The sequence below is a fragment of the Anomaloglossus baeobatrachus genome, chromosome 2 (assembly GCF_048569485.1).
Source record: "Anomaloglossus baeobatrachus isolate aAnoBae1 chromosome 2, aAnoBae1.hap1, whole genome shotgun sequence".
NCBI classification, from domain to species: domain Eukaryota; kingdom Metazoa; phylum Chordata; class Amphibia; order Anura; family Aromobatidae; genus Anomaloglossus; species Anomaloglossus baeobatrachus.
The window spans coordinates 680,247,329-680,271,316 of NC_134354.1; the positions used below are offsets into that span (position 1 = coordinate 680,247,329).

General features: G+C 43.4%; 1 protein-coding gene across 5 annotated transcripts in view; it reads right to left on the minus strand.

The window, feature by feature from the left end:
* PDE1B (phosphodiesterase 1B) overlaps positions 1–23,988 on the minus strand; it is a 556,943-nt gene that overhangs the window by 22,772 nt on the left and 510,183 nt on the right. For all 5 annotated transcript variants that reach the window (XM_075337166.1, XM_075337165.1, XM_075337170.1 and 2 more), the window contains 3 exons: positions 11,153–11,278; positions 9,574–9,675; positions 3,881–4,001 (listed from right to left, as the gene is read on the minus strand). In XM_075337166.1, the coding sequence (XP_075193281.1) occupies positions 3,881–4,001; positions 9,574–9,675; positions 11,153–11,278 (349 nt within the window). The remainder of the gene's footprint in view (positions 1–3,880; positions 4,002–9,573; positions 9,676–11,152; positions 11,279–23,988) is intronic.

A 23,988-nucleotide genomic window follows, 5' to 3' on the forward strand; every position in this document is an offset into this window, starting at 1 on the left:
GCCGGGGGATCCGTGGCGGCCGCCACCGCAGCCGATTGCCGCGGGATCCATGGCGGCCGCCACCGCAGCCGATTGCCGGGGGATCCATGGCGGCCGCCTCCGCTTCGGATTGCCGGGGGATCCATGGCGGCCGCCACCGCAGCCGATTGCCGCGGGATCCATGGCGGCCGCCACCGCAGCCGGTTGCCGGGGGATCCATGGCGGCCGCCTCCGCTTCAGCGGCAGCACCAGCCTCCTGTGACTCACTCCACCGCCGCATTACTGCCCGGTAAGTTACATTCACTTTGTAAGATACACCCCTATTTTCCCCACAATTTTGGGGGGAAAAAAGTGCATCTTATAAAGCGAAAAATACGGTATAAACTATTACATGAATATCTAACTGTATTTAAATAAATCATTGGACGGAAGAAGTACATCGACACTATAATATATTGGTTAACGATATCAGCCTAAAATATTTTTGTACACCACATTCCTTTTGACTATCTATAAGCATCTTTCTTTGTAAAGGGGTATCAAAAACTTGAACCTTGACGTTGGATCTCATTTTAACTCTTGAAAATGCAACGTCACACCACAATCATTATTTTCCCCTGCATTTGCTAATTTTCCCCTCTCCCCTCCATTTGCTCTCTAACATAGGTTCTGTGACAGTCCGTGTCACATTGCTAAGGCCGCAGTCGGGTATCTAAGGGGCCCGCACCACTCCCTCAGCAACACCCACATCCAATCCGGAGGCAGCTGAGCAGAGAGGCGGGCAGGACATGCTGAGGAGAAAATAAGAAGCAGCCGCATGTCCCAGCCTGCAGGGCCAGCGAGGGGAGGGAGAAAGTACTACAGAGTATGAAAAGAGAAGAAAGTGCAAGGTGAGAATAATCGTTTTTTTTTACTGTGTGCTGGAGGCTGTTGCTGTGGTGTATATAGAGGCTTTGGCTTGTGGGGTGTATATAAAGGCTGCTGGGGTGTATATGCTGATGTGTATATAAAGGCTGCTGGGTTGTATATGCTGGTGTGTATATAAAGGCTGCTGGGGTGTATATGCTGGTGTGTATATAATGGCTGCTGGGGTGTATATGCTGTGTGTATATAATGGCTGCTGGGGTGTATATGCTGGTGTGTATATAAAGGCTGCTGGGGTGTATATGCTGGTGTGTATATAAAGGCTGCTGGGGTGTATATGCTGGTGTTTATATAAAGGCTGCTGAGGTGTATATACAGGCTGCTGGGCTATATATAGAGGCTTCTGTGTGCGGCGGTGTCTGTGTGTGGCGAATCAGCGAAGCATGGTTCAAATCCCGCGTGGCTGGCACGACCAATCAGCGATGCGGGATTTCTGTTACACACAGATAGAATTTGGCAATTATGTATATAGATGGTTGGCATATAATGTATGTAACATAATTTTTTGTGTTTGCAAATTCATAGTCTTTAAAGTCTTTCACGGTTAGAAATCAATACTACTTTGCGTGGCACACTCAATACAACTCCGCCAGCAAGGAATGGATTTTTAGAATTAAAGCTCATTTCTATAAATCAAATGTTAATTGTTATTATTCTTAAGGACCAAACAAAAGAGAACAACAGCTTGAAAAGAACAGTCTGTATGTTCTTGACTTGTTAAGTAATAGATGTCTAATGACACAGACATTTTGTAGTCGGCAATCGCTCCATTTTTAGATTTATATTTTTAATTTAAAATTAAAATGTCTAAATAGAAATGTAATATCATGTAATAATCACAGCAAGACGCACAATGTGTATGTTATTAGGATCATAAAGTAATCTGATGTATTGTTGTTATTTCTAGGGTTACACAATGTGGTGAAAGGAAATGATTAGAATAACAAAAAATCAGGTCTATGTTATAAATCAAAGTTCTGTTCGTATCAATTTACATAGGCATTGTTGTTTAAAGACACATTCACATGCTTATTATTGAGTACAAACAATGGCATAGTTAAATGAATCTGTCAGTAGGATCAATCCTCCTAAGGCATCTATATGGGCATATACCGTAATTTTCAAATATAAGATAAAAATTTGGGAGGAAAATGAGGGTTGTGTCTTCAAATCCGAATGTAGCTTACCAGGGTGTGGTGGACAGGGGTTACAGGAGGGAGGGGTAATGTGCTGTGTGGTATGCTTCCGGAGCTGCTCTGTGCAGCGCTGTTCTGTGCGTTGGGTGGCGCGGCTCTATGAGGCAGGGCTCTGCTCTGAACGGGGCTGCTCTGTGTGGCGGGCGGTCATTCTGAAGATGTTGGCGGTCAGGGCTTCAAATAATGGCGCCTAGAGTCAGCGCATGTGCAGATGGAGCTCTCAGCTCAAGCTCTCATCTACGACTCCAGCCGCCATTATTTTAAACCCTCATCGCTGACCATAGTCATCTTCAGAATGGCCGGTGCCTCACCGCCCCCCGCTCAGAGCAGAGCCACCATGCACAGAGCAGAGCCGCGTCACCAGCCCCACACAGAGCAGAGCAGCACCCGCAGTGAGTATCTGGGCCCCCCTCTGTAACACTGGCAACATTGGAGTACTCAAGTACCACCCCTGCCTCCTGTGACCCCCGCTCCACTGCTGCCTCCTTTCCCTGGTAAAGAACCATCAGATTATAAAACAGACATCATATTTTTTTTTTATCTTTTTTTTTCTCCAAATTTGGGGTGTGTCTTATAATCCAGTGTGTCTTATAAAATGAAAAAAATACTGTAAGTCATAAAAAGTTGAATAAAACGATAACTTGATGTGATGGTGTGATATAGTGGGTTGGGTATTATTTTGTCTATGTTCATATTTTTACTGATTATAGGAGTGTTGCCCAGACAATGGTGATGTCATGAGCTAGCTACATTACACAGACAATGGTGATGCCATGAGCTAGCTACATTACCCAGACAATGGTGATGCCATGAGCTAGCCACATTACCCACACAATGGTGATGCCATGAGCTAGCCACATTACCCAGACAATGGTGATGCCATGATTTCACCTTTAAGAGTTGTCAATAGGGTTATGTACCCATCTAAGAATGATAGAGAGCTTCTTGTATGTGCTTTTAGGATGCTGGACTAGAGTATAGTTAAGTGTGTAATGTATCATATGATTACATAAGATGCTGGAAATGTGAACTTTGAGAAGGGTCCCTCTATCCACAGACTTCACAGCAATAAAGCAGGGTTTACACGCAACGACATCGCTAATGAGATGTCGTTGGGGTCATGGAATTTGTAACGCAATCTGGCCTCGTTAGCGACGTCGTTGCGTGTGAAACGCACGAACGACCGTTAACGATTAAAAATACTCACCTAATCGTTGATCGTTGTCCAGTCGTTGTAATCCTGATTATCGTTACTGTTGCAGGACGAAGGTTGTTCGTTGTTCCTGCGGCAGCACACATCGCTATGTGTGACACCGCAGGAACGAGGAACAACATCGTACCTGCAGTCACCCGCAATGAGGAAGAAAGGAGGTGGGCGGGATGTTTGGCCTGCTCATCTCCGCCCCTCCGCTTCTATTGGGCGGCCGTTTAATGATGTCGCTGTGACACCAAACGAACTGCCCCCTTAGAACGGAGGCGGTTCGCCGGCCACAGCGACGACGCTAGGCAGGTAAGTCCGTGTGTCGGGTGTTAGCGTTGTTGTGCTCCACGGGCAGCGATTTCCCGTGACGCACAACTGACGGGGGCGGGTACGCTCGCTAGCGATATCGCTATCGATATTACAGCGTGTAAAGCCCGCTTAACAGTATTTAATATCCCTCAATACTTAATGCCCCTCAAATCTCAAAAGTTGTAGGGTGTAATTTAATATTTTTTCACAGATCCGTTTAGTAAAATAACTGAGTTGACTTTTATTATTATTATGCTGCGGTTACTTTTACCTGTCTGAAGAACTCCTCCATTAGGGCTTTGGTCCACCGTGCATGCACTTTCCACTGCTTGGTGGGGTGGCTGATGTCAGCTGCATGAAGTAGTAGGGATAGAGCTTTTGCTTTGTCAATGCTGCAAATACATAACAAGAAGGCGGAAAGTATATCAAATCAATGTGTGGCGGTCAATCAGGCTATTAACAATGAGCCTTATGAATGGTACTGAGGGTCTCCTAGCTACTTATCTGATGGCTGACTTTAGTCACAGCTGCACACTATAAAATAGACTAGCTGCAGAGTTGTCACTTACACAAACACCTTTAGGACTGCGCCATATTTTGCTTTTGTGCTTTTTTCCTCTTCTCCCCTTGTTACAAGAGCATTAACTTTTATATTATTTCAGTCAACATAGCTGGACAAGTGCTTGCTTCTTTACAAGATAAGTTGTAGTTTTTAATAACCCCAATCACTTTACCCACTGAAAAATAGGAAGAAATGTAAAACTGGGGTGAAATGGTGAGAAAGAGGGTTTTCATTTTGTGATAAAAATACCGGATTCATGATCCTTCACGTTATGATTACATCAATACCAAATTTATGTATTTTTTTAATTTAAGTGGTTAAAAAAATTCAGCCCTATGAAAAAGCCACTAGGCGAAACCCACATTTCTGTTCACCCTTAAAACCCTTTGTTGTGAAGAATATTGTCTGTGGGTCGCCATTTTCCGATGACGTGTCCTCTTTTTCTCTGTTTTAGATACATGAAAGATGAGTGGAATGCTGATATTTGACCAAGTGGACGTCAAAACATTGGCCAGTGTTCACGCTAGTTTTCTTGTATGGGACTTGCACTTGAGTGCTGCCCACTTTTTTTTTTGCTTTTTTTTATACCATAGGTTGGTGGGTTGCAGCCAGTTACCAACCTGTTTACTGGCACCAATACCTAGACATTTGCTTGTACTGCTTAAATTTAAGACATTTCAAAGTTGATCAGCATTTTAGTATTTGTGGCACCTTAATTACATTCGATATTATTGAGGTCCTATAGTGCAGCTTCATTTGGTTTCTTTTTATAATAAAACTAAACTCAGAACTTTGCAAAGAAAGTTTTTAACTTAATTTTAGACTTGTTAGTCCTCCTAGGGGACTGGAAGCGTTACTTGTTTGATCACTTGTACTATATAATGCAATACTGTAGTATTATAGGAATACGATATATAGTACAATAAAGTATTACACTAAATAGTTAAGCAGACCTTCTTCTATGAAACCTTCAGTAACAGGGACCTTGAGTAGGTCCCCAGCTACCTTATGTTGTGGGGGCCAATGGGTACAGGTAAGCATGTGGCCCATCTAATTAAATGTCAATGTCGGTCATTAATAGCAGCATCTAAATAAACAGCGAACAGAGCTAGCTCACATCGCTTCTATAAGAGGCAGATGCCGGCTCTATAACAGAGACATCACTTGCCATTATGAAGTGGGCTCAGTTACATAGATGCTCTTATGTTAAATGTGCATTTTATTCATATTCTCATTTAGATAAGCACTGTGTGATGTGTGTGTACATATATATATATATATATATATATATATATATATATATATATATATACAGTTAGGTCCAGAAATATTTGGACAGTGACACAAGTTTTGTTATTTTAGCTGTTTACAAAAACATGTTCAGAAATACAATTATATATATAATATGGGCTGAAAGTGCACACTCCCAGCTGCAATATGAGAGTTTTCACATCCAAATCGGAGAAAGGTTTTAGGAATCATAGCTCTGTAATGCATAGCCTCCTCTTTTTCAAGGGACCAAAAGTAATTGGACAAGGGACTCTAAGGGCTGCAATTAACTCTGAAGGCATCTCCCTCGTTAACCTGTAATCAATGAAGTAGTTAAAAGGTCTGGGGTTGATTACAGGTGTGTGGTTTTGCATTTGGAAGCTGTTGCTGTGACCAGACAACATGCGATCTAAGGAACTCTCAATTGAGGTGAAGCAGAACATCCTGAGGCTGAAAAAAAGAAAAAATCCATCAGAGAGATAGCAGACATGCTTGGAGTAGCAAAATCAACAGTTGGGTACATTCTGAGAAAAAAGGAATTGACTGGTGAGCTTGGGAACTCAAAAAGGCCTGGGCGTCCACGGATGACAACAGTGGTGGATGATCACCGCATGCTTTCTTTGGTGAAGAAGAACCCGTTCACAACATCAACTGAAGTCCAGAACACTCTCAGTGAAGTAGGTGTATCTGTCTCTAAGTCAACAGTAAAGAGAAGACTCCATGAAAGTAAATACAAAGGGTTCACATCTAGATGCAAACCATTCATCAATTCCAAAAATAGACAGGCCAGAGTTAAATTTGATGAAAAACACCTCATGAAGCCAGCTCAGTTCTGGAAAAGTATTCTATGGACAGATGAGACAAAGATCAACCTGTACCAGAATAATGGGAAGAAAAAAGTTTGGAGAAGAAAGGGAACGGCACATGATCCAAGGCACACCACATCCTCTGTAAAACATGGTGGAGGCAACGTGATGGCATGGGCATGCATGGCTTTCAATGGCACTGGGTCACTTGTGTTTATTGATGACATAACAGCAGACAAGAGTAGCCGGATGAATTCTGAAGTGTACCGGGATATACTTTCAGCCCAGATTCAGCCAAATGCCGCAAAGTTGATCGGACGGCGCTTCATAGTACAAATGGACAATGACACCAAGCATACAGCCAAAGCTACCCAGGAGTTCATGAGTGCAAAAAAGTGGAACATTCTGCAATGGCCAAGTCAATCACCAGATCTTAACCCAATTGAGCATGCATTTCACTTGCTCAAATCCAGACTTAAGACGGAAAGACCCACAAACAAGCAAGACCTGAAGGCTGCGGCTGTAAAGGCCTGGCAAAGCATTAAGAAGGAGGAAACCCAGTGTTTGGTGATGTCCATGGCTTCCAGACTTAAGGCAGTGATTGCCTCCAAAGGATTCGCAACAAAATATTGAAAATAAAAATATTTTGTTTGGGTTTGGTTTATTTGTCCAATTACTTTTGACCTCCTAAAATGTGGAGTGTTTGTAAAGAAATGTGTACAATTCCTACAATTTCTATCAGATATTTTTGTTCAAACCTTCAAATTAAACGTTACAATCTGCACTTGAATTCTGTTGTAGAGGTGTCATTTCAAATCCAATGTGGTGGCATGCAGAGCCCAACTCGCGAAAATTGTGTCACTGTCCAAATATTTCTGGACCTAACTGTATATATATATATATATATATATATACATACACAGTGGGTGAAATGAGTATTGAACGCATTATCAGTTTTCTAATATATTTATAAACATGCTATTGACAAGTATTTCTCGCAAGATGTCGCTAACGACAGAAATAATCCATACAGGCAGATGAATCAAACCAAAGAGGTCCATAATTTATGTTATTATAATTAGAAATGATACAGGGAAAAGGTATTGAACACATGCAGAAAGAGAGATACAAAAAGCCAAGGAAAGTCATGACACCAGCTGAAACCCAGCAGTAATTAGAAACAATACTGCCACTTATTGAAAAATAATATCAGCTGGCTCAAATGATGGCCTATTAAAAGTTGTCTCATTATCACAGTGCTACACAAGAAACATCTCATGATAGGTAAAACCAGTGAGCTGTCTCAAGACGTTCGCAACCTGATTGTTGCAACACATACTGGTAACATTGGTTACAGAATCTCTAAACTGCGAAAGTTCCAGTGAGCACTGTTGGGGCCATAAAACGGAAATAGAAAAAACATTATTTCACCATAAACCAAACATGAACACAGGAGTGAAAAGAATTATCAGAAGAGCTGTCCAAGAGCCAGAGACCACATGTGGAGACCTACAAAAAGACCTAGAAAAAGCAGATATAATTGTTTAAAAGTAAACAAAAAGAAATACACTAAACCTTCATAGGCTATATGTATACATGCTCACCACATAAGACTCCATTGCTGAAGAAAAATCATGTTCAAGTACAAATTTGCTCAACAACATTTAGACAAGCCTGTGAAATACTGGGACAATATGGTCTGGTACAATGAGAACAAAATTGAATCTTTGGATGCCATCATACACTCCATGTTTGGAGGCCAAAAGGCACAGCATATCTCCCCAGAAACACCATACAAACAGCGAGGTTTGGAGGTGGGAACATCATGGGTTTTTGTTTTTTTTTTCAGCATATGACACTGGAAAACTTCATTTCTTTGAAGGAAGGATGAATGGATAAATGTACTAAAAGATTCTTGATAAAAATCTGCTTCCATCTACCAGGATGATGAGGATGAAAGGAGGGTGGACATTTCAGCGAGAAAAATTATCCCAAACACGCAGCCAAGGAAACTCTTAATTGGTTTTAGAGAAATAAAATAAAGCTGATAGAATGGCCCAGCCATAGAAAATTGGTGTTATGGTCAATACTTATTCCACCCACAGTGTATATACATCCATTAGTTTTACGGGTCTTGTTCGTAAAAGCAATGAGATAAGATATTGGTTTACAGTGGACTGTTGTACTTGTTGAGAAGTGGTTAAAGCTAGTTCTCGGGAGTGGTTAGCAGAATCCATGATTTACAACCTTTTGTGCAGTAACTTACATATCCTTTTCTGGTAATGTACTGAAACGTCCTATTTCTGTGGGTACAATAAACCCTGCCTTTGTGGGGGTCATACAATAGCTTTGTACACAGTCTGATGGCTCCTGTGTATGCGCTTGTCTCCGATGCATCGTTCCCTTATTTCACCAGTGCTGGCATATCTGTAGACCCTTTGTTTCTCACCCCAAATTAGCTTTCCCAGGAAAGGGGCTTCCATGACAGTATCATCATAACTGTGTGACATATTATTTTGTCAGAGCAGGAGAAGGGGTTAAGGTGAAGATACAACAGTTTCACTCCCTTGTCTAGAGTTAGATACGTTTTACAAGACCAAATGTTTTATTTTGATATCAAACTGAAGAAGTCATGGAATATTAATTTTTCACTGTGAAGTTAAATAAATATTTTAGCACCTTTTGACTTAGCTAATGATTTACATTTAATATTCAGAGAAAATAAACAGAATAAACATTTTAGTGAGCTTCATCGTGACTATGAAACAAAAAAAATCTACAATAAAGCCAAGTGTTAACCGGGGACACAATGTGTTAACCCATCCTTAGGGGTTGACTAGAACAAATCTTCTCTATCCGAGAAAAAAACTGTCCAATTATGCTAATCAGTGATAGGTAGTCTTTAAACCTAATCTTTAGCGCTAACCACAGTCAGATTATAGCCAGTTTTGTGAAACGGGAAAGTGGCATAAAGTTACAAAGTTTGGAGCAAATAAGGAGTGCCATATTTTTGCCACTTTTAGAGAATGCAAAACTTCTTAAAATGCCTTGATACATTAATTAACCAAATAAATATTAAGAAATTGTACAACTTTTCAATATAAAATAAACACCTTCAGTTGCTGAATCCATAATAACCACTTAAGCTGATTACCAACCCTTCTTTACCTGCAGTAGACATGGTTGGGACATTTGGCCATTGGCACTTGGTCTAGCTACAAGCTCCTCGCTTCTCATATCCGTCCTGTTTTACACTTGTCCACAATATACCATACTTAGAAATCTTATGGTTTTATAAGCAGAAGATTTAACTGTTTCCAGACTCACTTTTCCATCGTTTGCAGGCCAGATTTCATGGTTTTCACTTGCTGGAAGTGACAAGACATATCTGTGGCCAGGACCATCTCGATGACAAGAGCCCTTAGTTCTCTGCAAGAACAAACTGAAAAACTTAGTAAGACTTTTAATACTTAGAATGGAATTCTTATTTCAGAGCATACTGCCTGCATGAGCTCAGCTCTATTGCACTCCTCAGTAGTCCTTCCAGGAAATGTTAACTATTTTATGCTAAAGAGTAAAGAGAAATGTCCTATTGACAAGGAGAAAGGTAATATCTAGTTGTCCATTCATTCTTGCATTTCCAGGAATAACAGCAGAGGAAAAGCTCAAGGTAGAGTTTTAAAAGGAATCTGTCAGCAGGGTTTGACTATGTAAGCTGCAGACAGCATGATGCAAGGGTTAACACAGAGAATGCAGGGATTCCTCACTTGTCATGGTCTGATCTGTTGTTTATTTGCTATATTTGTTTAACCCTAGAACGCGCAAGCAATTCAATCTACCATAGAAAACAAATGACCTAGAAGGCCTGCGAAGCCCCAGGTATGCGTTCTAGGGTTAAGCAGGACTTATCATTGCTCGGACTACGATATAATCACAGGGCAGTCCGGCACATGCACTTCTCTGATTGACCCCTCACTATCAATGTACAGTCTCTAAACAGAGCCTGGTGGGGGTGGGCCCAGCTTTCTCAGCTCTGGTACATGGCTAAATCTAAACATTCTGAGGCTATGTGCCCACGTTGCGTTCTGTCCCTGCAGAAATTTCTGCAGCAATTTGAACAGCACATGTGCGCTTCAAATCGCTGCAGAAACACTGTATACTGAAAAGCTGATTTCATGCGCTCTGGATGCAGCCCCTCCCATAGACAGAGCAGGACCTGCATCCAAAGCACACGAAAGAAGTGACATGTTGCTTTTTAGAACGCAGCAATTTGGCAGCATGCAAATCGCTGCATTCTAAAATGCAACGTGCACATGGATAATGCACAATCTTCATAGATTGTGCTGGGGACGCAGGACGCATGCAGTTACGATGCGGTGCAGAACGCAGCATAACTGCATGCAATACGCACACGTGGCACAGAGCCTAATTGTGTCAGAATAGCTGCAGCAAGCAATCTAAGTAATACATCACTGGATTCAGAATCTCTTTACCTACATCAAGCTGCTCTCACATGAGGTTGCAAAAATCTCCTGACAGATTCCCTTTAAGAATAGATTAAGTAAATACATAAAATTCAGGAGAGATCACAGTCTTTTTAGGCCTGGCTTTAATTCATTAAACACTCTTCCAATAATCAGAGCTCATGAAGTTATCTGGATCTTATGATCTGCAAATAATTAAATATCACAGAGGAAGAAACCAGCCATCTGCTCTGTCTCCTCCACAAAGACCAATTCATTAATACCAAGGTAATAAAAAGCATCTTATAGACGTGAGCAGCTAATTATATTACTGAAGGTTTTCTCTAAGCTATAATGATTTAGTCAATGCTCTGACTGCTGCCGCTGCTTGGGACTGCTGCTCGGGCACACTTATCGATCCATCATACATACATCACACTTACGTGAACTCGTCTTTGGTGAGATTCACAAATATGTTCATTTCATCATCTTGCATGATCCGATAGACTGCACTGACATGATGGTTTTCCAGAACTGACCGGTCATTGTACAGGATAGCACAGTCTGATCTACAGAGAAAAGTGCAGATGACACATATGAAATGTACACGTGAACGTCAATCAGATGTAAATCTAGTTTCAGAGTTAAGACGGCGTTATATGCTATGATTTATCTGACGATATGTCGTCGGGGTCACGGTTTCGGGACGCACATCCGTCATCGTTAGCGACGTCGTTGCGTGTGACACCTACGTGCGACTCCGAACGATCGCAAATAGGGTGAAAATCGTTGATCGTTGACACGTTGTTCATTTTCAAAATATCGTTCATCGTTTGGAACGCAGCGAACATATTACTACGTTTGGCACCCTGCCTATGTGTGCGTGTGACCACTACAAAACGACCTATGTGCGATCTCCTCAAATCGTAACTACGATCTGGGCGTGTCACATCGTTTAAGAGATCGTCAGATAAATCGTAGCGTGTAAAGCGGCCTTTATACATCATTCTTACGTGGGCTCTGTCCACTGTTTGCATCCAGTTTTACACTTATAAAATGTTTCACAATTGATACTACCATCCCGATGGACCCCGTTCACTTATCATGGGGTCCCTTAGGTTTTTCCATGATGTTCTTCATTTTGACAAAAATATTGCAGCTAACTAAATAGATCTCCAACTGAAGCCTCAGATGCAAATGTAAACGGAACCATAGAATATATGTTCATAGACATTTGTCCAACTTTGGACAGGCAAATCGGAGAACAGAGGATGTTCCAGTGAGCCACGTAGTCAATGTAACCGATTACTATAGACAACTCCAAGTATTTCTAATTCTGAACATCTTCAAAAACAAAGTCCCTGTTTTGAGCTACCAATTTTATGTTCAAATGACTATTAGGTTGCCATCCAAATGGCCATTTACGGCGTTAAAGGATAAGAACACTTTTAAGGGAATTTTAAACATAAATGAATCTTTTTTGCGCTAATAAATCATTTTTATACCAGCAATTATCACGGCTGACACTGTAGTATCTAGCAATAGAAGGTCACAGCATTTGACTGTGCAAAATGCTCTCTGACTTTCTATTGTTCCTGCTGTCAGTATTCAGTGTACTAGGTATCTCCTCTGCTGGGTTCCCATCCTTTTCCCTTTAAGACCCAGCAGAGCTCCTTTTCCCTTCAGCTGCTAATCATCTGTATTTCCCCTTGGGTTTAAATATTCTCATTTTCCCTAGACTTGTGCTGGTGATATTCAGTTCATTCAAGCTCTGTATGCAAGCAGGCGGCTTACACTCATCTGTGGTATTGTTCCTGAAACTTTGCTGAACTTCTACCTAAGTCATCTGTAGATAAGTAATTATTGCACTATTTCCCATGTGTGTCCTCCTTGTGTCTTCTTCAGCGTTTGGTGAGGTCAATAAAGAGCTCATCCCACCTGTTCCCTATTTAGGGTCCGGCACTAGGGATACCTAGGGTAAGGTATTCAGCTGGGCGCATAGGTGCAAAACCTATCTAGGGTAGTGAGGGACCCCAGGGACCAGCGGTAGGTTTGATCAGGGGTCACCATCTCCTCCTTCACTAAAAACAGGGTTTCCTTTCCTTCCCTTTCACCGTTCATTTCTTTGGTACTTGCCCGTACCTATCATGACAACAATTTTGCAATTTACTGTTTATTAAAATTCTCTGCAGTTCTTGAAATATTAAAATGTTATTATTCTTTTGCTTACAGCCTGTTGCTTTCACGACAGTCCACCACTGCTGGAAATAGAAGGGTGCAAGAGTCTTTAAAGGGAATCTGTCACCAGGTTTTTGCCACTTAATCTTAAAGCAGCATAACGTAGGGGAAGAGATCCTGATTCCAGCAATGTCACTTACTGGGCTGCTTAGTATAGTTTTGATTAAATCACTGTTAAATCACCAGTAGATTATCATTTGAAGACTACTTGTCATGCTGCAGGTAGTCCAGCATATTCATGAGCTCTGTATAACTGCTAGATCTGCAGCAGAGAAAACACTGATTTCATCAAATTGACAGCAAACAGCTCAGTAAGTGACACATCGCTGGAATCAGGGTCTCTGTCTCTATGTTCTGCTTCTCTCAGATGAAGGAGCAAAAGCCTGGTGACAGAGTCCCTTTAAATCAGGGAAATGTATAGCTTGAATTTCACTTGGGTGCCACCTAGAAATGTGGCACTGTTCACAAAACATGCCACTCAAGAAATGAACATTTCAATAGAGATGACCACCACATACCAACAATACAACCAGGGCAGGATGACAGCAGTGACTTATGATGAATCCATTTTGTCACTGGGGATTCAAAAAGACAGTAAAGGCTGCTTTACACGCAACGACGTCGCTAACGAGGCCGGATGTGCGTCACGAATTCTGTGACCCCAACGACATCTCGTTAGCGCTGTTGTTGCATGTAAAGCCCCCTTTAATCCCCTATTCCCCAAGAAACCAAAGAGAAACATAAGTTTATATGGCATTTTTCTGAAAATTCCTGACAGCACACTGTGAATAAGAGCGATATCTGAGTCACCAATTTGCTGTATTATTAGTGCTAGGAGCCGTGTATATATACTTATAACAAGTCCTTACAGGCAGATATATGGAATCCTATCATCTACGGTTTTTGGTAATTCCAGCTCTTCTGCGAGAACATTATGGTTCTGACCGTAAATAATCATTTTTGTAGCTGGAAATCAAATTTCCTCGTGTCCAGCTGCGGAGGATGACCTTGTGCGGGAGGCAGTGCAATTGTTACTGGTATGGAACATTACTGATTTATATATATGGAGTAATCACATCCTTCACGTCAATTTCTCTGCTACAGTCAAAACTCAAGTGAAGTCTTTTCAAATACGACCTTGTCCTTTTTTTATGCAACGACTTCACTTTTTGAATCTGTCCAAAAATACTAAGCATTTAATTGTATATTTCACAAGTAGTTAAAGGGGTATTCCAATCTCCAATATGCAGTAGGCGTAATAAAAATAATAAAAATATTAGCAAACACCTCCAATTAGAAATGTAGTATAGTTTTCCTGATTAACTATGTATCTTACCTCATGTGCAGGGCATTGCATCTTACATGTCCATGGTTACGACCATGAGCAACAAGCTAACTGTCACTATATGAGTAGATGAAATCATGGATACCTAAGCTGCAATGCCCTGCACATGAGGTAAGAGACAGATCAGGAGAACTGTAGTACATTTCTAATTGGAGGTATTTGCTAATATTATTTTTATTACACCTACTACATACTGGGATAGGATCTTGGAGATGGGAAAACCCCTTTAATAAACTTAGCAAATACATTAAGTAGGAGCCTACTTAGTGCACGTCATATGCTCTTTAAAATCCACTCTAAAGGCTACTTTACACACTGCGATATCGGTCCCGATATCGCTAGTGTGGGTACCCGCCCCCATCTGTTGCGCAACACGGGCAAATCGCTGCCCGTGTCGCACAACAGCCGTCACACATACATACCTGTCCGGCGACGTCGCTGTGACGGGCGAACCGCCTCCTTTCTAAGGGGGCGGTCCGTGCGACGTCACAGCGACGTCACTGAACCGCCGCCCAATAGCAGCGGAGGGGCGGAGCTGAGCGGGACGTAACATCCCGCCCACCTCCTTCCTTCCTCATAGCGGCCGGGAGGCAGGTAAGGGGAGCTTCCTCGTTCCTGCGGCGTCACACGCAGCGATGTGTGCTGCCGCAGGAACGAGGAACAACCTCGTTACTGCTGCAGTAACGAGATTTAAAAATGGACCCCCATGTCGCCGATTAGCGATTTTGCACGTTTTTGCAACGATGAAAAATCGCTTATCGGTGTCAAACGCAAAGGCATCGCTAATGCGGCCGGATGTGCGTCACGAATTCCGTGACCCCAACGACTCCGCATTAGCGATGTCGTAGCGTGTAAAGCCCGCTTTAGGCCGCCTTCACACATCCGTGAAAACCATGCACGTTTTTCACGGACGTGTCAAAGGTTCGTATTGCCCTCCGTGTGCTGTTTGTATGGCACAACGTGTGTTCTCCGTGTGTTATCACAGATAACACACGGAGATCGGGAACTTTCTGCTCACCTGTCCCTGGCGTTGCTGTCCATGGTGCTGATCTTCACTCTCCGGTCCTGCCTCCCCGCTGCTGCTGCTTTCGGCCCGCAGTGGAGTGAATATTCAATGATCATAGTGAGCAGGGGTCGGAGGCAAGTGACAGCAGTGGAAGAGACAGCAGAGCTGGAGAAGGTGAGTATAGATTTTTTTCGGCACACGTATGCTCCACACGGACACATGGTCCATAGCAAAACACGCACGTGTGCGCAGACCCATTGATTTTAATGGGTCTACATGTGCCCGTGTCTCCGGCACGTGAGGAAACGGACCAAACACATACCGGAGACACGGACGTGTGAAGGAGGCCTAAAAAGGAGTGTATATATAAATATTATATAAATCAGATTTGGAAAAGGGTATAGTAAATTTAATATTGCAAAATTGTCATTGATGGGAAGAAAATAATCATTCTAGATTTGACAACTTCTAGAGGATAATTTTATTTTTCCACACCAGGACAATAGTTTATTTAGTTGCTAACTAAGGGAAAGTAAGAAGATGAAATAGTTTTTTCCAGTGCGCAGGGTTTTATGGCATAAGTGATCCAGTGGTAGCAACAGATAGTTTCATAGTGTTAAAGGTAGACTTAAGTCCATCGAGTTCAACCCATGACCTAACCTGACATGTTGATCCAGAGGAAGGCAAAAAAAAAACCATACGACAGACAGTAAGTGCCACATTAGGGGAAAAAATGATAATTTCAAAAAGACTATATAAATTATTACATGAATTCTGGACCAGAATCAAACTGTTTTATGACAAGTCGACAAAATATGTAAGGTATCTCCAGATCCAGTGTATCTCTCGGATTTTTACAAATGTGTATACAATGTGTATGCATACTGAAAGGGAAATCACAGGTGAGATAGGACTATTACTGCAGTTTCCTAGTATTTCTAAAGATGAGTACTCACAGAACGCCTATGTCACACAGTGACTACAGGAGTTAAATCAGGTATTAGGGAACTCCCTGTGAGCACCGTAACACACAGGGTACACCGGGAACATGATACAACAGTAAGACCTGGTGCTAGGGGGCGGGGAGCGGGGTCACCGCCTAACACTCACCTGATGCTTATCCCTGCATTCCCTAACGTCCCTAGACAGGTCCTGTGGCACATAAAAAAAAATAAACGTTCATACTCACCTTACCTCACTCCATGCAGCATCGCTCCTCCTCCCGTCTGTGTCAGCAGCAGCGCCGCTGAGTGGAGCCGGCCACGATCCCTGCAGCATCGCTCATCCTCCCGTCTGTGTCAGCAGCAGCGCCGCTGAGTGGAGCCGGCCACGATCCCTGCAGCATCGCTCATCCTCCCGTCTGTGTCAGCAGCAGCGCCGCTGAGGGGAGCCGGCCACGATCCCTGCAGCATCGCTCATTCTCCCGTCTGTGTCAGCAGCAGCGCCGCTGAGTGGAGCCGGCCACGATCCCTGCAGCATCGCTCATTCTCCCGTCTGTGTCAGCAGCAGCGCCGCTGAGTGGAGCCGGCCACGATCCCTGCAGCATCGCGATATCCTCCTGTCTGTGCCGCCGGCGGCTGCGTGTGGACACGTGCGCAGAGCGATGACGTCATCGCCGTGCGCACCGCTAGTCTCCACACAGCCGCCGCTGGCAGACAGGAGGACATCGCGGTGCTGCAGGGATCGTGGCCGGTGAGTATACTGATTCACTGCACCCCGCGCTAATGATGATGCGCAGGGGGCAGTGAATACAGCCGCACATGATCACTCCAGGCTGTAGTTGCCAGAGGTGATCACATGAGCTGAGCTGTTTATCCCTCGCCCATCATCCCATCCACCTGTCAGCGCCGGCTTCAGCGCTGAGAGATGATGGGCGGGATGATGGGCGTACATATTAAATGAGCGGCTCCACGTGGTCACAGCAGGCACTGCTACAGCCTGCTCGTGCCACCGATGACTCGCTCCACCGCAGCACCCTCATTCCCCGCAGCCCTACATTCAGACTATAAGACGCACCCCCCCACTTTCCCCTAACATTTGGGGGAAAAAAATGCGTATTAGGCTATGTTCACACACTGCGTTTTTTACCTGCGTTTTTGGTCCGTTTTTGCTGCAGAAATTTCTTGAGAAATTCTTGTAACCTTTCTGCAGACATTCCCCAGCAAAACCTATGGCAAAAAAAATTAGCTGTGCGCACACTGCGTTTTTTTCTTAAGAAAATTCTTTCAGTAGATTTTCTTAAGAAAAAGAATGAGCATGTCACTTCTTCTCTGCAGCTAACTGCGTTATTTGCCATAGATAATTGGCACAATAACGCAGGGAGCAACCAGCGGTAAAAACGCACCAAAAACGCACCGAAAACGCGGCAAAAACGCAGGTGCGTTTTTGGTGCGTTTTTTAACGCAGGTGCACTAATCCTTCACTCTTAAGAAATTTCTTAAGAAAAATCATTTTTCTAGTGTGAACATAGCCTTATAGTCCGAAAAATACGGTATTTGGCTATATACTCACTTACCGCGGTCTTCTCCGGTATCCAGGGCTGTGACATCACCGCTAGCAGTGACATCACCGCTCTTTAGACTATCCAGCTGACTGTACGCTCTAGAAGTTGGGGGTCTCTTTTACAATGTAAGGCTAGAGAGCCTTGTTTTGACACTTTCAATGTTACATAGTAAAAAACACTTCTGGGTCAAGCAGTGCACAATGTGACCCAGACAGTGTGAAGACTGGTGATGTTACTGAGAAGAGGAGCAGGAAAGCATTGGATACTAAAGAAGATGGCAGTAGTTGAATATATTAAGACAAACTACACTACAAATACATTTACAAAGATTTAGTTAAAAAACTACATGGGAGGACTTCTTTTAGTTCGCCATACACAGACTAAAATTGGCTGGACCCACAATATCAACAAGTTTGTCCGACAGTATATGGGGGCTCTGATCCCTCCCTGACAGATGTTGATAAGATATGTTTCTGGCATGTCCACTTTCCGACTGACAATCTTTTTTATTCTAAAACATAAGTCGCCGCCAGAGATGTTTGTCAGCGGCTCTCTCATACAGAACACAGCAGCGCTCTTCCTTGTGAGTGCTCCTCTGTATGGATCAAATGATTGGCCAAACCATAGTAAGGGTTTAAGGGAATCTGTCCGCATCCGTGTGCTGTAAGTGTTTAACAGTGAAAGTATAGGAGAAGCTTTTTAAAGGGAACCTGTCAGGTGCAATGTGCACCCAGAGCCAAAAGCAGTTCTGGGTGCATATTGCTAATCCCTTCCTAATCGTCCCAGCCTATAGCAGTATACATAAAAAGGTCTTTAGAAAAAGTATTCCTAAAGATACCTTAACATGCTTATGAGGCTAGCAGCTAGTCGCAAGGGCGTTACTTCCCTTGGTCCCTTGGCTAGTTGGCCCCCTTAGCATGTAAGCACATCGCTGTGGGCATGCTAACATGCTAATTTCAGAGGCACGGTTGCTCACCTCTCTGCTGTCACCGTGGCCAATGTTTGTTTTCGTCTCAGTGCACATGATCAGATTTCCCCGGATTTCAGGTCATGTGCACTATGAAGCCGGGAGTACGTGTCCAGGCTTCAAACTGGTGTAGTGCGCATGACCAAAAGTCCAGGGACTTCTGATCATACGCACTAACCCTAAGCCTGGCATTCTGAGGCGGTACAATGGACACAGGTACACGTGTCACTGCTGATGATGATGCTGGGCAATGGGCTTTGCATAGCATGTCAGCACGCCCTTGTGGGTGTGCTAATATGCTAAGAGGGTAGCACAGGAACTAACACCCTTGCGACTTGTCCCTGGCCTCATTAGCATATCATAAAGGATCTTTAGAAATATTTTTCTAAACATCTTTTTATCTATGCTAGTATAGGCTCGGACAGTTAAGCTGGTGTCACACTAAACGACAGCGACAACGACGTCGCTGTTACGTCACCATTTTCGGTGACGTAACAGCGACCTTGTAAGTCGCTGTTATGATCGCTGCTTAGCTGTCAAACACAGCAGAAGCAGCGATCATAAGGTCGCTGTGCTACATGTTCAGAGAGCAGGGAGCCGCGCTTAGCGCTGGCTCCTTGCTCTCCTGCAGCACACATCGGGTTAATTAACCCGATGTGTGCTGCAGCTACATGTCACAGTTCAGAGAGCAGGGAGCCGCGCTTAGCGCTGGCTCCTTGCTCTCCTGCAGCACACATCGGGTTAATTAACCCGATGTGTGCTGCAGCTACATGTCACAGTGCAGAGAGCAGGGAGCCGCGTGCACGCTGGCTCCTTGCTCTCCTTGCTACAGTATGCATCGGGTTAATTACCCGATGCATACTGCAGCCACATGTCACAGTGCAGGAGCCGGCGCTGGCAGCAAGAGCGGAGGCTGGTAACCAGCGTAAACATCGGGTAACCAGGGAAAGGTCTTCCCTTGGTTACCCGATGTTTACGCTGGTTACAGCTTACCGCAGCTGCCAGTGCCGGCTCCTGATCGCTTCATTTCGTCGCTCTCTCGCTGTCACACACAGCGATGTGTGTGTCACAGCGGGAGAGTGACGACCAAAAAATGAAGCTGGACATTCAGCAACGACCGGCGACCTCACAGCAGGGGCCAGGTCGTTGCTGGATGTCACACACAGCGACAGCGACGGGACGTCGCTGCAACGTCACAGAAAATGGTGACGTAGCAGCGACGTCGTTGTCGTCGTCGTTATGTGTGACACCAGCTTTAGGTAGGGATTAGCAATATGCACCCAGAACTGCTCAGGTGACAGGTTTCCTTTAATATCTCTATTTCTTGAGCCATACCGGAAAAACATATTAATGGAAAACACTGATGACAACCATACTGGTATTTCAGTATTTATACATACGAGTTAAGGGGACCCTAGCTGTGTTTGTCTCTGAGACCACCACTCTAGAACATGGGTTACGTGTGGTCCTACAGGTCAACTTCATGCATTTGAATACGGGTGAGCTGCAATACCAGTCATAACCTATGTTAAAGAGTGGTGCTGTTTCTACCATACAGACTTTTTTATTTCATGGTGTACATACACCGAGTGGAATAAAATAAAAATTTGGATTGTACTCGCATCAATGTTAAACAATAAGGGTATGTGCGCACGTTGCTTTTTACCTGCTTTTTACCTGCTTTTTTGCTGCTTTTTCTTCTGCGCTGTTTAATGCCAAAATGGATGTGTTCTTCTATTCAAGCAAAGTCTATGGGAATTTGGGTTTCTTGTTCACACTATGTTGTTCAAAATGCTGCCTTTTTGTGGCAGAACTTTGGTCAAAAACTCAGCTTTGCAGTGCAAAACCCAAATGGCAAAAACAATTGACATGTTGCTTCTTTGAAAAGCTGAGTTTTTGACCAAAGTTCTGCCACAAAAAGGCAGCATTTTGAACAACATAGTGTGAACAAGAAACCCAAATTCCCATAGACTTTGCTTGAATAGAAGAACACATCCATTTTGGCATTAAACAGCGCAGAAGAAAAAGCAGGTAAAAAGCAACGTGCGCACATACCCTTAGGCATCTCTGATCTGTGATATATCTACTCAGCTGTTTCTGACCTGACGAAAAATCACAGCATGCCGCATAGGATAGTGTAAGACGCCCGAGACTTGCCAATGCGAGTCTATGAGTGCAAGAAAAAATGGACATCAAATGGACCTTCCGTGTGTCGTCCGATTTTATAGATACATTACCATTCTGTGGCATACAATACTGTAAATGGTCCTGTAAATGACTGTAGAATAATAGCTGCTGAGAAAAAATGCATTGCATATGGATGCTGCGCGAGAAAAAAAAAATCACACACTCACATAGCACTCACATGACATATGGAAAACCAAACAGATTTGACTCGTTCAATTTTTAGGGATGAAAATCAGACTGATGTGAGCGGACTATAATGGTAATTATCGGGAGTTCTATAACAGTCACACAATACAGTCACACAATACAGTAATGTATAAGGCTATATGCGCACGATGCTTTTTTGGAGTGGTGCATGCACTGCTCCCGGCAGTTAACCCCCTGAATGCTGCGATCAATGCGATTGAAGCATTCAGGAGGCACGGAGAGGGATCGCTAACCTCTCCCTGGCGATCGGATTCTTGTAATGCGATTACAGGGACCTGATTACTGGGTCGTCACCATAACAACCCCAGGTTACTGAGCTACGGATCATCTCACACACCATGCTGTATGCATGGCGTGTGAGGCGAACTGTACAGATATAATCCACTGTAGTGATAAAGCATTGCAGGGGATTATAGAAACGCAGAAACAATTGACACGCTGCTTCTTTTTCTGTAACAAAATCTGCAAGTAAAAAAGAAGCAGCGTGTGCACAGCAAGTCAAGATTCTCATAGACTTTGCTGGGATGTGTTGTTCCTTGCAGTATTGATTAAAATCTGCAAGGAAAAAAGCATAAAAAAGCAACATGTGCAGAGAGCCTAAAAATATTTATTTTAAGATTTCTAATGGATCCAGAAAACAGTAATGGAAAGAAAGAGAATCTCTGCTGAATTCTCAAGTATCTAAAAAGCTACTACTGCAAACAAGCTGATATGTGCGAGATACCGAAATAACCCCATTATGTCACCGCAGGCATGTGACACCCTGTTTCTATGGAAATCTCGCTGTTTTACTGTCTCATAGCAATGTAATAGTTAAATCCTAAAAGTTTTTGTGACTTCCAATTTTTGCCTGTAAAATCGCAGCATAATCACAATTTATTACAGGTACTTGAAATACATTTTTTGCAACAGACTTTTCTAAATACACATGCTACAAATATATCTTTATTATTATTTATTAAACTAAACTCTGGAGCTTTCCTCTGTTGTAAACATGTATGGACCTGACTGCAAAACTGTGATGAAGCCAAATAGAAAATTTACCATGATGGCGTCACATAAACCTTAATGCGGTTCTCTGAGAACAGAAAAACAAAGACACAAAGAAAATGGAATTATAAGTAATTTCCTAACTAACTTTAATCAGCAAATTACACTCATTTTGGTTAGGGTGGTAATCACTCAACTCTATCTAATACTCAAGATACCAAAGGGATATGAGTTAAAGGCAATCTGTCAACAGGTTTTTGCTATGTAATCTGAATACAGCATGATGTAGGGGTTACAACACAGATTTCAGCAAAGTGTTTCTTATCAGGCTCTGTGCTGTTGTTTACATGTAACGATTGTTTTAGCACTAGGAGATTATCACTGCTCAGATTACATTGCCTCATGTGAGATAGTCTAAGGGGTACTTTGCACGTTGCGACATCGCTACTGTGATCTCGTGGGGTCAAATCGAAAGTGACGCACATCCAGTGCCGGTAACGACGTTGCAACGTGTAAAGCCTAGAAGCACCGATAAACGATCGCAAAAGCGTCGAAAATCGGTGATCTGTGTAGTGTCGGTTATTTCCATAATGTTGCTGCAGCGACAGGTACGATGTTGTTCCTCATTCCTGCGGCAGCACACATCGCTGTGTATGAAGCCACAGGAGCGAGGAACATCTCCTTACCTGCGTCCCACCTGCAATGAGGAAGGAAGGAGGTGGGCAGGATGTTTACGTCCCACTCATCTCCGCCCCTCCGCTTCTATTGGCCACCTGCCGTGTGAAGTCGCTGTGACGCCGCACAACCCGCCCCCTTAGGAAGGAGGCGGGTCGCCGGCCAGAGTGACGTTGCAGGGCAGGTAAGTCCGTGTGAAGCTGCCGTAGCGATAATGTTCGCTACGGCAGCTATCACAAGATATCGCATCTGCGACAGGGGCAGGAACTATCGCGCTCGGCATCGCTACAATCGGCTAGCGATGTCACAGCGTACAAAGTACCCCTAACACTCCAACTTCTCTGATAAGCAGCCTACTGTCAATAGACTTTGTACATAGAGAGCCTGTTGTGGGAGGAGTTAGCTTTCTCAGCTCTGCTGCAGGCTGCATCTAAAATCTTTGTTGTACCCAGTAAAGTACGTGAAACATCATTGCATTCAAGGTCTTTTTGCCTATATAATGCTTTTCTCAGATGTAGTAGAAAAAAACAGCTGACAGATTCTCTTTAAGAGGCTGTTCACACTGCTGTTTACTCTCTCGATCTGATCTAATACTGGAGCTATTAAGGATGCTGAGGTAAGAGGCTGCTCACACTGTTTCCTACACTGTCTATGTAACCTAATGCTAGAGATACCAGGAATCCTGGGGTGAGAAGAAGCTGCTCACATTGCTTTCCCCCCAGTCTACCTGATCTAATACTGGAGATACCAGTCGGTGCTTAGGTAAGAAGAAGCTGCTCACACAGCTGCCTACACTGTCTAGCTAATTTAATGCCAGAGATACCAGGAATACTCGGGTGAGAAGATGCTCACACTGCTTACCCAGTCTTTCTGATCTAATACTGGAGATTCCAGGGTGGTTGAGATAAAATGGGAAGCTCACACTGCTGTCCACCAAGTCTATCTGATCTAATACTGAAGATACCAGGGGTGTTAAGGTAAGATGAGGCTGCTCACAGTGTTGTTATCCCTGTCATGCTGATGTAATATTGGAGATAACAGGCGTGCTGAGGTAATAAGAGGCTGTTCATACTGCTGTCCCCGTCTATCTGGTCAAATACTGAAGATGCCAAGGTGGTTGAGGTAAAATGGGGCTGATCACACTGCTTTCCACTTTGTCTA